This window comes from Oryctolagus cuniculus, chromosome 2, assembly GCF_051225735.1.
Source record: "Oryctolagus cuniculus isolate XC-2025 breed Fujian yellow rabbit chromosome 2, ASM5122573v1, whole genome shotgun sequence".
NCBI classification, from domain to species: domain Eukaryota; kingdom Metazoa; phylum Chordata; class Mammalia; order Lagomorpha; family Leporidae; genus Oryctolagus; species Oryctolagus cuniculus.
This window is the reverse complement of record NC_142868.1, coordinates 58,930,617-58,946,835: the sequence shown is the minus strand read 5'-3', so window position 1 is coordinate 58,946,835 and position 16,219 is coordinate 58,930,617. Positions and strand designations below refer to the sequence as shown.

Below are 16,219 nucleotides of genomic sequence, written 5' to 3'. Positions count from 1 at the left end.
ACAAACTGTTTATTTTGCATTGAATTAAAAGTTTCCTCCAAAGTAACATAATATAAAATGAATATTGAAAGTATTTTCTAAGAGCCTCCATTATTTAGGATTCAGTAAAATAAATAACGGATTTTGGCTTAATTCATACATTTGGCAAACTAAAAAAGTTACTTCACTATTATAAATAATAATTTACATAATTAATGGTAGACATAAAGGACTCTATACTTTGTTATGACATTATTTTCAACATTTACAGTAGGACATCTCAGACAAAAATCTTCCAATATTAAACTGCAATTTATATATCTGCTTCCAGGGTTACCTCTCTGTGGCACATCAGGTTGGTGTAGACATGGATGATGGGTGGCCTGGGGTGAAAGAATCCTGACTCTGACACCTTCACTGAACATTAGGTAAAATGATTTGTTAAGGTCATGTAAAACATATTTTTTTTATTCCTTAAAAGGATATTATTTGAATTTTCATATTTATGATTTCTCAAATCTAAAACATTCTCCATTCTGCCACCTAATCCAATTTTTGCTTTAAAATGTATTTTAAAATAATTAGAGTATATCAGAGTACTTCAAAAAATTTGAGGAAAAAATGGATTTAAAAGAAAGTGTGCATTTTCCATACACTTTTCAAAGTACCTTCATACATTTGAAATTTGCAATTTGCCTAGCACAGATGTTAGGAAACTGAAGAACCTCCGAGTTCACCTGTTACATGGCTGTCACTGCTAGGAATTCTGGCGATGGAGGAGCATATGTGGAGGAACAATTCCAGGGAGAAGCCAGGTGGAATCAGCTTAAATAACCAACCTTCTTATAAGAACTGTCTTCTAAGGGCAACCCATCAGAGACATGAAGACATCCCCACTGGCCTACCTCCTAGCCACCAAAATTAGATCAAATCTCAACCCTAATCTGTCATCCATTAGCATTAGTCCACTAACTGTTATTGTTAAGACTTTAAGGCTTAACCATCTGCGTGAGTTTGGGGGCCAAGTCCTGTTTGGTCCTTAACATTGACTCCCTAGATTGTGCTAGGTAGGATAACCCACGTGCATTTGTGTCTTCCCCAAAAACATCTGAACAACCCCTAGTTAAAGCTAAACAGCAAGATGAAAGCTACTTTTTCAGTGTGTGTAAAATTTAAAGTAGATGATTGTAAATTAAGGGCTCACTTTACAACTCTTTATAATTAAAAAGAAGTCTTGAGGTCAGGTGAAAACCCAAAGATCTTTCTCATCAGGTAGTTTTCTAGAACCAGAGATAATGCATCCCCTACTCCTGTTAAAGTAGGAAGGAAACGCATTTTTTAAGGATTTTTTTTTTTTATTTGAAAGAGTTGAGAGAGAGAGAGAGAGCGCGCGCGCGTGTGAGCTTCTGTCTGCTGGTTTACTCCCAAGTGGCTGCAACACAAAAGGTTGAACCAGGCTGAAGCCAGGAGCCAAGAGCCTCATCCAGGTCTCCCACATATGGGTAACAGGGGTCCAAGCACTTGGGCCGTCTTCTGCTGCTTTTTCCAGGCCATTAGAAAGGAGCTGGAACTGAAGTGGAGCAGCCAGGATACAAACCGGTGCCTGTATGGGATGGCAGCATTGGAGGAAGTGTCTTTACCACAATGCCAGCCCCAGGAAATGTATTTTAAGTCTATGAGTTATTAAGATGATTTTCTGCTAACTTCTTGCCATTGAGTGTACACTCAGCTTTGACTTGCATGGCATCTCGAAATCCTCCACTGGATGCCGTATGGGTTGCTGTTCGCTACTACATGCAGGAGAAAGTTACATAAGAGTAGTTTTATTTTTTAAAAAAAGATTTATTTGTTTTATTTGAAAGTCAGAGTTACAGAGAGAAGAGGAGGGAGAAACAAAGAGAGAGATATTACATCCCTTGATTCACTCCCCAGTTGGCAGTAATGGCCAGTGCTGGGCCAGTTCGAACCCAGGAGACAGTAGCTTCATCCAGGTCTCTCAGGTGGGTTGCAAGACCCCAAGTACTTGGGACAGCCTCCACTGCTTTTCTCATGCAATTAGGAAGGAGCTGGATTGGAAGGGGAGCAGCTGGGACACAAACCAGAACCCATATTTGATGTCTGTATTGTTTTGTCCACTATGCCACAAGGCTGGCTCCAAAGAATAATTTCTATTATCACCTAATTGATCCACGCAAGTTAGAATTGAAAGTTTGATTCCTTTTTAGATGGCTTAAAATTTTTATTAGACTTGAATATCCATTTTTAACTCACTTCCTGTTTTAAATGACACTCATACCTTTGGAGAATAAAAGGAATATAATAGTATTCAAACAGATGCCCTCAATGTTCTAGAAAACGTTGGTGAACATAAAATGTCAAGAAGGCATTAATAAGGAACTTGATTTTCATGTGCATAGCACTTCTTCTTAAAGATTTTGGGTATCTCTGATACAGAACTCATTCAAGGTTACTGGATATTCTTCAAATTCTTCAAAACTAGGAAATGAATGTGGAGGATCCATGGTTAGATCTTTTACATGTTGGTTATCTGAACAGCTCTATAACTATTCCCTGGGATGTCAGTGAAACAGCCCAATCCGTCACCTTGACAATGACCAATCCCTAAATTACTAGCCTGTTAGAATGAACATGCATAAGACAGATCTAAAGAAGTACTACATCAGAAGTTACACATCACTGACATACAGTTAATAATTATGTGAAGGCTTCAATTTATCTAAAAAACAAACTCAATACTATATTCTTATTCCTTACCATTGTAATACTAATGGGTAATCCCACACCTGAATATAAACGTTCTGTTATACATCATATGTCTATTTGAGTCATCACAAATCTTTAGAAGAAAGATATTCGTACTCCATCTTACAAATTAAAATGAAGTTCAAAGAAATAAAGTCTGATATTACCCAGTTAAACTTGGCTAGCAGCCAAGATGAAAATCATGTCTTTTGGCCTTTCTCTGTATCTCTCTCACTGTCCACTTTGCCTGTCAAAATAAATAAATAAATAAAAGAAAATCATGTCTTTTGATGGTAAAGCTTATTTTTATTCCACATGAGTAAAATGATAACTAAGGAAAAAATTTCTCAGTATCTAAGCCATTTTTTTGGTAAATAGTATCTATTTATGAGAGAGGGAGCTTCCAATTGGTTCACCCCCAAATATATGCAATGGCCAAGACTTGGCCAGGCCAAAACTGGGAGCTGAGAACTCAATCCAGGTACATAGGTGGCAGGAATCTAAATACCTGAGACATCACCACTGCCTCTCTGCATTACAGAGCTAGGTGTAAAACTCAGGTTCTTGGATATGGATCATGGATGTTTTAACTCATGGCTGTCTGGGCTAAACGCCTGCCCCTTTAAGTCATTTTTAGTCTGTTTATCTGTGATAGCTTCTGCTTCTGCCAATGATTGGTACTAATTAAAGAATATATCAAAGGTATGCTTTATGTAAAAATAAGACCAGTAAAATAAAGGAAAGACTGGAATGAGAGCTAATCATATGGACTGCAATATGCTTAGATATAATTACTTTAAAATTTTTGTTCGGGTTGTAAATTCATACATATCTTCATCTTAAAACTTAAAAGAGAAATGTATAGATGAACATGATCACCCTAATTACACAGTTTGCAGAAGATAACTTTTTTACTACTTTTACAATTAAAACTATACATTACTATATATATATGTGCATATTTACTTGTATATATATGTATGATATACATATACACACATGAACACACACATATATGCAATCTATAAAACTTCTGTTAAAAGTCATACTATATATGTTTGTGAGCCGTTTGATTAGTCTACAAATTTCATACCGACTTTTTCATAAAATAGTGTTTCATGGACATCTAAATTTTATGTCTATCATTTTATAATGTCATTACATTGTTTTCATGCTGATTTCTGTTTTTGCTATAAGTTATTTAACAAATACAGTACTATTTTCCTGTTTTTTTAATATTCACAATTTCAGAGATACAGCCTCACAATGAATTTGCATACACACATACACACACACATACATCTTTTAGATAGTCAATTTAATTCCAAAATGGGTTATGTAATAGAGGCCTTTCGATTTTGCAACACTACATATTCCTTGAATACCATCACAAATTTTTATTACCACCACAATTGTAAAGAACTAAAATTACAATTTCTTCACTTTTGCCATTATATATTATGATTATATACAAGTACTGATTTTATTTGTACTTTTGAATATTCAGTTCATGTATATCACTCATTTTCTATTGAAGACACTCTTTGGTTTTTTCATTAACATGTTCATGTGATATTTTAAGAATATTAGTCCTTTTCCATCTGTTGTGCATATTAAAAATAGTTTCCAATGTTACTGTCTTTTGTCTACGGTATTTTCTGCTATACAAATAATTATAGTTTATTTTTATATTCCGTTACAAAGACCTTTTTTTCAGACTAAGAGCACACTAAAGATATAATAACGTTTGTCTTCTACCAGTATATCATTTTGTGTATTAGATTTTTATCTAGTGTGAATTGTGTGCTTATGTTGTTTTGTACACTTATGTTATTCTCTCTGATACATTTTGGGGACATCATGTTTTCTTTTGCAGATATAAATGTCGTAACTCTTATTATTCATTTCTGTATTTTAAAGTGCAAGGATAATTTATTTGGCTTAAAATTTTAAATAACATTTTTGAAAGCCCATCTTCATTACCATCCCCTTACTTAAGATTTGGTATGCATCATTCATTGCCTTCTTGAACAATGCTATATTGCAGTTTCTCTGGGTAGAAGGAGCACTTGGGCTTATTTCTGAAATTAGTTTCATCAGCATAAGTCACAGCCTGACTTTATTCTTTGCTGAACTGGAGGGCAAACTGTCCCAGGGACCCTCCAATCACATACTTGTATAGTTCCCTGTTGCACTTTGTGTTCTATGGCTGTTCAATAAGAACAAGCTAGCAAAAAACTAGCTATGACATTTACTCCAGGTAAATATGCCTATGTATCACTTTTCCAATTTTACTGAGGCATAACTGGTAAAGCATGAATTTTTAAGGGTTATGATATGATAATTTGATGTACATATAGATGGTCAATGATTACCACATTCACATATCCTTCGCTTCACCTAGTGTGATTTTTCTTTAAAGATGTATTTATTTATTTGAAGGACAGAGTCACAGAAAGACAGAGGCAGAGAGAGAGAGAGATCTTTCTTTCTCTGGTTCACTCCCCAGATGGCTGCAATGACTGGAGCTGCACCGATCCAAAGCCAGGAGCCAGGAGCTTCCTCCAGGTCTCCCACACAGGTGCAGGGGCCCAAGGACTTGGGCCATCTTCTACTGCTTTCCCAGGCCATAGCAGAGAGCTGGATTGGAAGAGGAGCAGCTATGACTTGAACCAGCACCTGTATAGGATGCCAGTTTTGCAGACCGGGGCTTTAACCCACTGCTCTACAGTGTCAGCCCCTACCTAGGATGATTTTTAGAATAATTTTTAGTTTTATGATGTTTCTTTGAGTAATCCTTTGATATACTTAAGCACTTTGGTTTCTTGAATTTGTGTTAAATGTGAGATTTTCTTTTTAGGCAGATATTTCATAAGCAAATAATCCAGAAACCTGAGAAAATAATGTGTCACTTCCGTTTAAACTAAAATCTCTTCATTAGTCCCCTCACCTGTTGAACAGAATTTTATTTTGAATAGTTGTATGTAAAGATTCACCCTGCATATTCCAGAGGGTAATCGAATCTTTGAAGGTAATCAGCATCTTTGTAACCTAGACCTAACGTGATTTAATGATGTGTTCAAATCACACAATAACTGGTGGAGAAAGGAGAAATCCAATATGTGTACACAATGTCATTGTCTAATGGGAAGGAATACAGTTTATAATTCCTTACCTCATTTTTTAGGAGATTCTGTAATAATGTAAGAAAATTTCATTAGTCTATATTTGTCAGTCAACATACAATACAATATCATCTATAACAGCATAACTTGGATTACTAAAAAAGTGAGAAAAGCTTTCAATTAAATTCTGTTTCCATTTTAAGGTAATTATGTTCATCTTGTATTTCAAATATTAGAAAGGAAAAGCTATGACTCATTAGAATAAATATAGACTCTTTATTCTCTTCTGTGAATCCATAGGGAGATTGGGGAAAGTTACTTGAAATTTTAACAGTTCTCCTGTTAATTTCTATGCTCACTAAACTGAAAATCAATCTCTAAAGTATTTACTTATATATTTAGTTTTAAAATCTGTGATGATCATGTCAATAGAGAATAAAAATTGTGTTTATTTCATTTTGCAGATAGAAGCTAAACAGTTAAGTTTTCCTAATTTTAGAATAAAATTTAAAAATTTGTTTGTAGATAAGGTAACTACTTTAATATAACATGAAATGTTCTACCCATTTGGATATACTTATAGAAACGATTAACTTTTTTGTATGCATATTTAGTGTTCTCTGAACGATTTAATGTCTTTTTCATAGCAGCATATAGCTGAATGATCAGAACTTTTGCAAATATTGGGATACTCTTTCAAAATATAAACCTTAATCTGATGCTATTGTCAAACTCAGTTATGTAAAATAACCAAATAAATAAAAGCTACCTTTATTTTTAAAGTTATTTCTCATGATAATTTTGTCTTCATTAAATATAAATTTTAATTGCATGAGTTAAACTTCAAAAAGTTTATGGAAATATATATTCAAAAGATAAATGTATCCTGGTGCAAAAAAATTTGAAATCCATGCACATGGGAGACTTTTTAAAAATTCATGCAAAACCCATATTATGAAAAAAAAAACTGGGCATAAATTTCTTAATTTTTGCAACAAAATAACTCCCTTTAGTTCCATTTCTGTGAACTTTTTTGAAGTAACCCTGTTAATTTATAAAAGTGTAACTCTGAATATATTTTTACTAAGAAAAATTAAGTAACTCAGAAAGAGTTAATACATTTTATTAGGTAATATAGCCTCCGTAACATTTCAAGATTTTTAGTGCATCTGTTTCCAAATCCTTTAAGCCAGAAAGTGAATGATCTTGCATTTTTCTTTGACAGGCTTATGTAGGCAAAGATCTGGAGGAGCAGTTGCGATCTGTGTCCAGCGTGGATGAGCTCATGACTGTACTGTACCCAGAATATTGGAAAATGTACAAGTGTCAGCTGAGGAAATCAGGCTGGCAGCACAGTAAAGAACAGCCCGACCTCAACACAAGGACAGAAGAGACAATAAAATTTGCTGCAGCACATTATAATGCAGAAATCTTGAAAAGTAAGTATCATGGCAAAGAAAATGTGTAATAAGTCTTAGACATCAAATTAGTGAAGGTCACCAACCTGGTCCTCTAACATCAGAATTTGTTCTACTGCATATACCTTTAGGGATGAAAATAAAATAAAATAAAGAATTATTTTTAAAATTCAGCATTTTTTGATTTCACATTGAGCATTTAAGTAATTTCCTGAAATGCATAGATAGAAATGTATAAATGCATGTTTTTTTAACCCCACTGTAAAAATTTAATTATATATATACAGGTGTATTTACACAGCATGTGAATTTATTCATTTAAGTATACTGTGTCTTACAAAATAATTATACATAAATTTACTCTCTGATTTGGATTTAGAAATGCTTTATTTCTCTCAAAGCAAACCCAAATAACTTATGAGAACACTGCTAGTTGCCTTGAAAACTGGCTTAGAGCTGGACTTTTGTAAGGCTGAGCTACATAGTATAAAGTTTCACAAAAGATGGTGATGCTGCATATAGCAGCATAATATAAATTAGTGGGCTGTTTTAAAAATGAATCCCTTCAGTTGTTAGATATTAATCACTATAAAGGTTTGATATTGCAAAATATTTTGAGAACACAAGCAAGCAAACACAATGGCTTCATGGTTGAGTAACCAACAGTTTATGTCCTTTTTTTTCCAAAAATTTTATTTTAGGGAAATATGGGAGACATAAACTAGAACACTTAGGAAGTACATCATATGTAATGCAGTAAAGAGTCAACAGTGTTATAGGTAAGCCACTAACTCACTGGAAAGAGAATTCCAAGAGAGCATGAAGGGGGTAGGAAAGTTTGATTTTCCTGAACAAAGTTAGTGTAGGGATACAAGTCTCAGTTGATGGAACTTGGCCTTGCATTTCACATAGTTATTGTCATTAAATTACCTACTATTGTGAAATAGCCTGCCTTTAAATGACTTTTGAATGAAGTCCAAAGCCATAGCCATCTTCTCATTTATATCTCAGTTTAATAAGAAAAAATAATATCATTAAATTGGGTCTGAGACCACGAAAATATAATATCTATTATAGCAAATGAACATAACTCTATTTTTGCACACCTTGTAAACATCTATATACTAAATTCTTATTTTATTAAGTATAAAATGCCAAACATCAATGTTGTAGGATATTAGTGTATTTTTAAGAGAGTGCAATCCTAATTTAGTTTATTATGTGGCTATAGAAATGATTTTCTTAAGAATATATCCTTAGGTGTTCTGTTAAATATTATGTCACAATTTAGTATTCTATCAACTGTTTCTCTAAATTTCTACTTTTAATTTTAAAATCTGAAATGAAATATGAGTGGCATACAATTGCTGTGGCCTTTTTTCCCCTTTGGTGGCTTCTATATGACTTACAAACTTCCTATGACTCGACAGGTATTGATAATGAGTGGAGAAAGACTCAATGCATGCCACGTGAGGTGTGTATAGATGTGGGGAAGGAATTTGGAGCAGCAACAAACACCTTCTTTAAACCTCCATGTGTGTCCGTCTACAGATGTGGGGGCTGCTGCAACAGTGAAGGGCAACAGTGCATGAACACCAGCACAAGTTACCTCAGCAAAACGGTAGGTATTCCTTATTTCAGCCATACCTGAGTACCCTTACAACCAGAACCATGAATCAGTGTTTTGTGGTTCTGATGATACAATGTCACAAAGAAAGTACTCATGCTTTATAAACTCTGTTCATATTGTAGAATCAAGGCCTAATGAAGAAAATAATAAATACATATATGCATATATATTCATGTGTTGTTCTTTAAGAATAACATTTTCATTTGCCAGAAAAATACTTGTGAATAGTTAAGTTTCATGGATATAGAGGTACAGCACAGATTTCATATTCAGAGTACATAACTACATGCACATGATCTGTGAAATGGTTGTGCAGTATTGCAAAAAGCCAATATACTGAACAAATGCATTTTGCTGTTTTCAAAAGCAAAATAATGCCAATGTTAAATACTTTGAGTAAATTGTAAATCCCATTGTATTCGATGTTAAGCATCTAATTAAGGAGTAAGGGACTTTTCTGAAGGTTCAGTTTGCATCCGAGGTTTTCAAAGCAGATGCACAGATGGGTGTTGTAGGTCTTCCGTGACAGAGGGGTCAGTGCATATAGGGCATGAATATTTGCTGATGATAACCATGAGAGTGTTGTTGGAAATCCTGGGTGCCACAGAACCTTTAGAGCAGTCCAGTGCTATGGGCTAGGCTATTGCAAACTTCTCCCTGAAAGACAAGACCATGGTTGCCCTGGGCCTAAAGGCTTTTCCAAGTTTTTTTTTTTTTTTTTTTTTTTTTTTTTTTTTTTTTTTTTTTTGACAGCCAGAGTAGACAGTGAGAGACAGTGAGAGTGCCCTTGGTTCACCCTCCAATGGCACTGCACTGATCCGATTGCAGGAGCCAGGTGCTTCTCCTGGTCTCCCACAGGGTGCAAGGCCCAAGCACTTGGGCCATCCTCCACTGCACTCCCTGGCCACAGCAGAGAGCTGGCCTGGAAGAGGAGCAAGCGGGACAGAATCCGGCGCCCCTACCGGGACTAGAACCCGGTGTGCCGGCGCCGCAGGCGGAGGATTAGCCTAGTGAGCCGCGGCGCCGGCCTTTTCCAAGTATTTTTGAGAGTTGGACTAAGCATGGGCAATCTGGCTAAATTCAAAACTACACCTTTGACCTTTGAAAACAAAAAAGAAGTTGTTTCATGCTCCATGTGATTTTACAAGATGGAATGATAGCAAATTAACATTTGCATTCCATACAAACTTTAGCTGGTGTATATGGTCCCAACTAATAAAAAAAGTATGGACTCTTTTTTTTAAGATTTATTTATTTTATTTGAAAGCAGAGTTACAGAGAGGCAGAGGCAGGGGCGGGGGTGTCTTCCATCTGCTGGTTCATTTCCCAAATGGCTGCAATGGCCAGAGCTGAGCCAATCCAAATCCAGGAGCCACGAGCTCCTTCTGGGTTTCCTACGTGAGTGCAAGGGCCCAAGGACTTGGGCTATCCTTCACTGTTTGCTCAGGCCATAAGCAGAGAGCTGGATCGCAAGTGGAGAAGCCAGGACTCCAATTCTCACCTATATGAGATGCTGGTACTGCAGGTGTGGCTTTACCAGCTGCACCACAGCGCCGGCCCTAAAAGTATGGACTCTTAATGCAATGTAAATAGAAATGAAACCTAAGATTGTTGCCTAAATTACTTCAATTGCATTTTCCCATCCAGTTGAAAATTTCTAAAGTATTTCCTGTAAAGAGTATGTTTTGGTCCCTAAGTATTTTGTTTGTTTCTTAAGATTTGTTTATTCATTTTGAAATTTAGACTTACAGACAGGGAGGGATAGACACACACACACAAACACATAAACACACACACACACACACACACACACAGAGAGAGAGAGAGAGAGAGAGGGATTCTATCTGGTTCACTCCCCATATGGCCACAACAGCCAATCATGGGCCAAGCAGAAGAGCCAAGAGTCAGCAGATTCATCCGCAACTCCCACATGCAGCTTGAACAGGGACTCAAACACTTGGATCATCTTTTGCTAGCTTTTCCAGGCCATTAGCAGGGAGTTGGATCAGAAGTAGAGCAACCGGGACACAGACCAGCACTTATGTAGGACGCCTGCATCAGAGTCAGCAGCTTTACCTACTAGGCCACAACGCCAGCCTCAGACTCTGAGTTTTGAAACACTGTCCAATTATTCAACCCAACTGCATTGCCATTTTTTAAAATTTCTTTGTATTATTCACACACTTAATGAGTAAACAAACCATTTCAGACACAGAGATTTATAGGAAGAAACAGAAAAATAAATTACAGAGTTGAATTTACTCCTCTCCCTTCTGTCTAAACTCTAAAATATATTAAAAAATGATCCTTTGGGGTCTTATATTATTGTTATTATTGTATTAAGTAGGGCCATAAGTAATTTATTTTCTAATTATTTCCTGAAAGTACAGCAAATAATGTACAGCTTATTCTAACATCTATTAGCAAGGAAAACAGTATGGCTCTACATATATACATGCCTTTAGAAACTTTGCCAGTAGAATCTTCTGTTGTGGGAACATTATTACATTTTTCAGTGCTTAAAAAAATTTGACATTTTAATGGACTAACATATAGCTGTACCATTAGGGCATAACAATACTTATCTTTGGTTCATTTCTGTCCCTGAATCTTTACTGAGTAACAATTAAAAATTCGTTCACCAAAACAATGTACCTTTATAGTGTATATACTACACTGTTCTCAACAAAACTTCACTAATTTAAGAGGTTCTGCTAGATATCATGTATTCATCTTATCACAATCCAGAAGTAAAATAGGATTCTTTAACATCCTATCATGTTTGAAACAAAGACTTTTTAAATCACATATAAATTCTATATTATATTACTTTATATATTCAGATATTCTGCAAAAGTAACATGTTTTTAAAAATTAGTATTAAAAATATCGCTGCTTTTATGTTCAAGCCAAACCCCCAAAGGAAATTTTAATCTTCTGAGTCTCTTGAAAATACTTGTTTTTTAAAGTTAGAGAAAACAAATAAGTATTTTTGCAGCACTTTTAGCAATGTATATTGTAAAATAATCTGTTAAGTAATATAATGTCTTCTATATTTTATTGTTAATTGAGGTGTTTGATTTAAACCATTATCAATTTCGTTGATTTTCAAGAGGTCCCGATATACCAATTGAGCTTTTTCAAAATCTAAATTTTAAATCATTTAAAATCTTTAAATCTTTAAATTTAAAATCTTTAAATCATTTAAAAATGGAATGACATGGAATAAACTAAAATGATAGTTTTGAAGATTTCATCAAGACAAATGTATCTAGTGAGAACCCATTAATCATTTCAAAAATATATTATTTGATTTAGTTGTTAGAGGAAATGTTATTTTCAGTGTTCTCATATTGTTAATATGCAGAGTTAAATAATAACTATTGAGATGTTGAGATTTTCTTATTTGTTCATATTTTGAAATTCTAGTTATTTAGTGTTAGTCTTTTTTCTTGGTTAAAGTTGTTTCCAACTGACAATATTCTAAAGCTCTTTAATTGGTAATTCTTCCACAAATTATTATGTCTTACTGAGGTAATACAGGGAAAATATTTTAAATGAGTCTTTTAAAATCGTCTACATCCTTATGGTTGGAATCTTTTAAAAAGTTATGTATTCCAAATTATATCTTCCGTCAGTACTGATGCCCAAATGTTTTGTATAATAGTTCTTCAAAGAAACTCCTTCTCTCTACAACACCAAGCTCACTGTCCCACAAAGCAATAATACCACTATATAAAACACTCCAGTCTTCTACTTCTGGTTCTGGATTTTCTACCTCTCTTGTTGAAATGTCATTGACACTCCCTCCTCCTCCTCCTCCTCCTTCTCCTCCTCTTCCTCCTCCTTCTTCTTAACAAATCCAATCTATCGCCAAATAAAATAATTTTCTCAAGTGTCTTGAATCAAATATCTTGAATATGCATACCACCATCACAGTCCAACATGCATCTGATGCCCTTTCCAACTAATGAGAGAGCAACTTCTCTGCTCTCCTTATTTCATTACCCCTATTCTTTCTTGCCTCTAAATTGCCAGTAATGGCATTTTGAAAAAAACAGATCTGATGTTACCAGTTTCCAGCATAAAGACCTGTACATGATTTCCTGCTACTCTGAAAAATAAGACCAAAAGTTTCATCACAGTCTTACCTATCTGGCCAACAGTTTCTGCTTCATCAAGATCTAATGAAACTCTCCGGAACTAACTTTTTGTGCTTCTAATATTCTAAGCTTCCTTCAGTTCCTGGGAACCACCATTTTTCTTCTGTCCCCATTGGTTTGCATACACCTTTAAGTTAACCTGGCCTAATGGTTTTCATTTTCTCTTTACTAAGGTACAGATTCTTCAGATTTCAGCTTAAATGTCAAGATGCTCAAGGAAGTTCGTGGGCAAGATTTTTGCTGCCTCTGTAGATTAGATGAAGTATTTCTATTTAATTCTTTATAGATCTCATACTTTTCTTCTGTTGCACTTATAGCTTGTAGTTACATAGTATAAATCATATATCCATATTATGGATATATAAATCATTATGGATATATAAATCATATATCCACTATTATGTGATTAATGTCTCCTCCATAAAAACAAAAATAGGTCTGTTTTGTTCACAGTTTACCACAGTTACCTACTACACAGTTTGTGCACAAATGCTTTTTAGATCCCATAAAACCTGTTCTCGGCTGGCGCCACGGCTCACTAGGCTAATCCTCCGCCTAGCGGTGCCGGCACACCGGGTTCTAGTCCCGGTTGGGGCGCTGGATTCTGTCCCGGTTGCCCCTCTTCCAGGCCAGCTCTCTGCTGTGGCCAGGGATGCAGTGGAGGATGGCCCAGGTGCTTGGGCCCTGCACCCCATGGGAGACCAGGAAAAGCACCTGGCTCCTGGCCCCTGCCATTGGATCAGTGCGGTGCACCGGTTGCAGCGCACCAGCCGCGGCGGCCATTGGAGGGTGAACCAACGGCAAAGGAAGACCTTTCTCTCTGTTTCTCTCTCTCTCGCTGTCCACTCTGCCTGTCAAAAAAAAAAAAAAAAAAAAAAAAAAAAAAAACAACCTGTTCTCAGCAGAGCAAATGAAAACATAGACACATCCACAGTGTTTTTTTCTCAGTTTCAGGAAGTTGATTCTCTGACACCTACCACACCCACCATACCTACCTACTGTAACCTTCAAGATTAATTCCTTTGCCACACCCACCATACCTACCTACTGTAACCTTCAAGATTAATTCCTTTGCCACACCCACCATACTTACCTACTGTAACCTTCAAGATTAATTCCTTTGCCAAACAAAAACACCAAGATCCATTATTTATACTATAAATTTAGTTCAATCTTTTGAGAATATAAATTTCTTTAAAGAATAAGAGAGAAAATTCACTTTCCCTCCCCCCATCTTAGTAGTTAATATGAGCAAAAGTGAGAATTCAGTTCCTCTTCCAATTGTCCAGCAAATAGATGTGTATTTTATGTATGGGCAGAGTAGATAACAGGAGTTGTCTGTGCTGATTTTTTTTAGGTACTTAGATTTGAACTTAATAAAAAAATGTAGTATTTATGCTTGAGAATTCTTTATCAATCCACCTCTTCTGACTCACTGTTCTCTGCTTATGTTTCCTCATCTACTGTTTTTGTTTTTTCCCAAACCCTTCTCTGCAGCTTAGGCATCTCTTCTGATTTCCATACCACCTACTCAACCATGTGACTTGACTTTCCTCTGGATAAGTCAAAGCTCATCTGCCTCCTACCCTCACTCTAGAGATAAGACCTATTTCTCACCAGCATTGACTACATAAGCAAGAAGTCAGAGTCCTATTATTTTTCCAGTATTCTCTTCATTTACCCAGTTGTTCAAGCCAAATTATTCTTCCTTTCCCTGAAAGTCCAATTGGTGGCTCTTCATAAATCTATGTGCCAAACCTCTGTAGAACCTAGCATCGTGTTTATCCTGATCTTCTGTTTTGTTGTTGTTGTTGTTAACCTGGACAATTACACTTGGAGCAGCCTAGTAACTCATGTTATACTTACACTCTTATTCCCTCCATGCCATTTACCATATTTTAGCAGTGGTTGTTTTCTTCTACAAATACTCAATCAAACACTGCTAAAAACTGTTTAGTAACATTGCACTATTGTGACTGAGGCAGTGGTCTCTTAGGGTCTTGATATGTTGGTCTTTTCTATTTGGATTGCTCAGACCAGCATCTGTTCTGAAGGGTTGGTGAGAATGTTCTAAGTTGTTAACTATATTAAATGACACCCTCCTTTTGGATAAAATCCCTTAACATGATACATTGTGGCCTCCATGATCTGACTGCTATGAAAATCTGTTTTCAATTGCCACTGCTATTCTGTTCAAATACCAGTTTCTAGCAATACCCAAATTATTTTAGTCTTCAGATAATGTCAGTATCTCTTAGTTCTTCTAGATTATTACAATGGTATACTTTGTCCTTGAAGCATCTTAAAAATGATCTGCATATCTCTACTTAAGGAGTTAATTTCTACTCAACTGTAGTCTTAGATACGTGTCACTTCATAACACCTTGCTGTATGTTCCCAAAGCATCCCTTCTTGCTCGTATTTTAGCATCACATCCTTACCTGTCTTTAAGATCGTCTTATTCCCTCATCCCTAAACTCCTCTAAAGCAAAGAGGGTGTTTGGTTATGTACATAGTAAGCACTTGGAACTGAATAAAATTAATACTTGAATAAAAGTAAATAAATTTGGGTCAAATGTGCAGTTTTGAATATGCTGATTTCGAGGAGTATGGGTGTTATTTAGGTGGAGGAAATACTAGTAAAGGTTGAACATTTATTTCTGTAACTTTAGAAAAGTGATTGAGTATTTAGATATAGATTTTGGGAATTAATCATACCAATAAACATTGCTTAAGGCCCGGTATGGTTGTTAATATTTAAAGAATTTTTGCAACAAAAGAGAAGAAGCCATCCCAAAGGCAAGCCAAAATCTATCATGGATAGTCCCATCCATTCCTTTCTTTGATTTTGTAACATTATGCCTTTTTCATACCCATAGAATCCACTGAGATGTTTTTGTTTGTAGTAAAAACAATCATTTAAATTTGAAGTTAATTAAGCAAGTGTTTATTGTGTACCTATTCTGTGGTGCTCCATATTATACTTTATAGCAGGTATGGAGCACTATACAGATCCTACCTTAATGAAGCTTTCAGTTTTGCAAAAAAAAGTCAAGGTGTATCAAGTGTTTAAAAGTATTGTAATTATTTTGAAAAAGTAAAGTGGTTTGTGGTAATGCATACCAAAAATGTTTACAAATA

The 16,219-nt window shown here is 35.4% G+C and overlaps 1 protein-coding gene across 3 annotated transcripts in view; it reads left to right on the top strand.

Annotated features, from left to right (window-relative positions):
- The window catches only part of VEGFC (vascular endothelial growth factor C), a 117,549-nt gene that overhangs the window by 66,876 nt on the left and 34,454 nt on the right, over positions 1–16,219 (top strand). Inside the window, exons 2-4 of one of the 3 annotated variants that reach the window (XM_051832528.3) lie at positions 311–407; positions 7,093–7,306; positions 8,716–8,906. In XM_051832528.3, coding sequence (XP_051688488.1) covers positions 7,153–7,306; positions 8,716–8,906 — 345 coding nt within the window. In that variant the 5' untranslated portion in view covers positions 311–407; positions 7,093–7,152. The remainder of the gene's footprint in view (positions 1–310; positions 408–7,092; positions 7,307–8,715; positions 8,907–16,219) is intronic. The other 2 variants (XM_002709481.6, XM_089327259.1) reach the window with 2 other exon arrangements.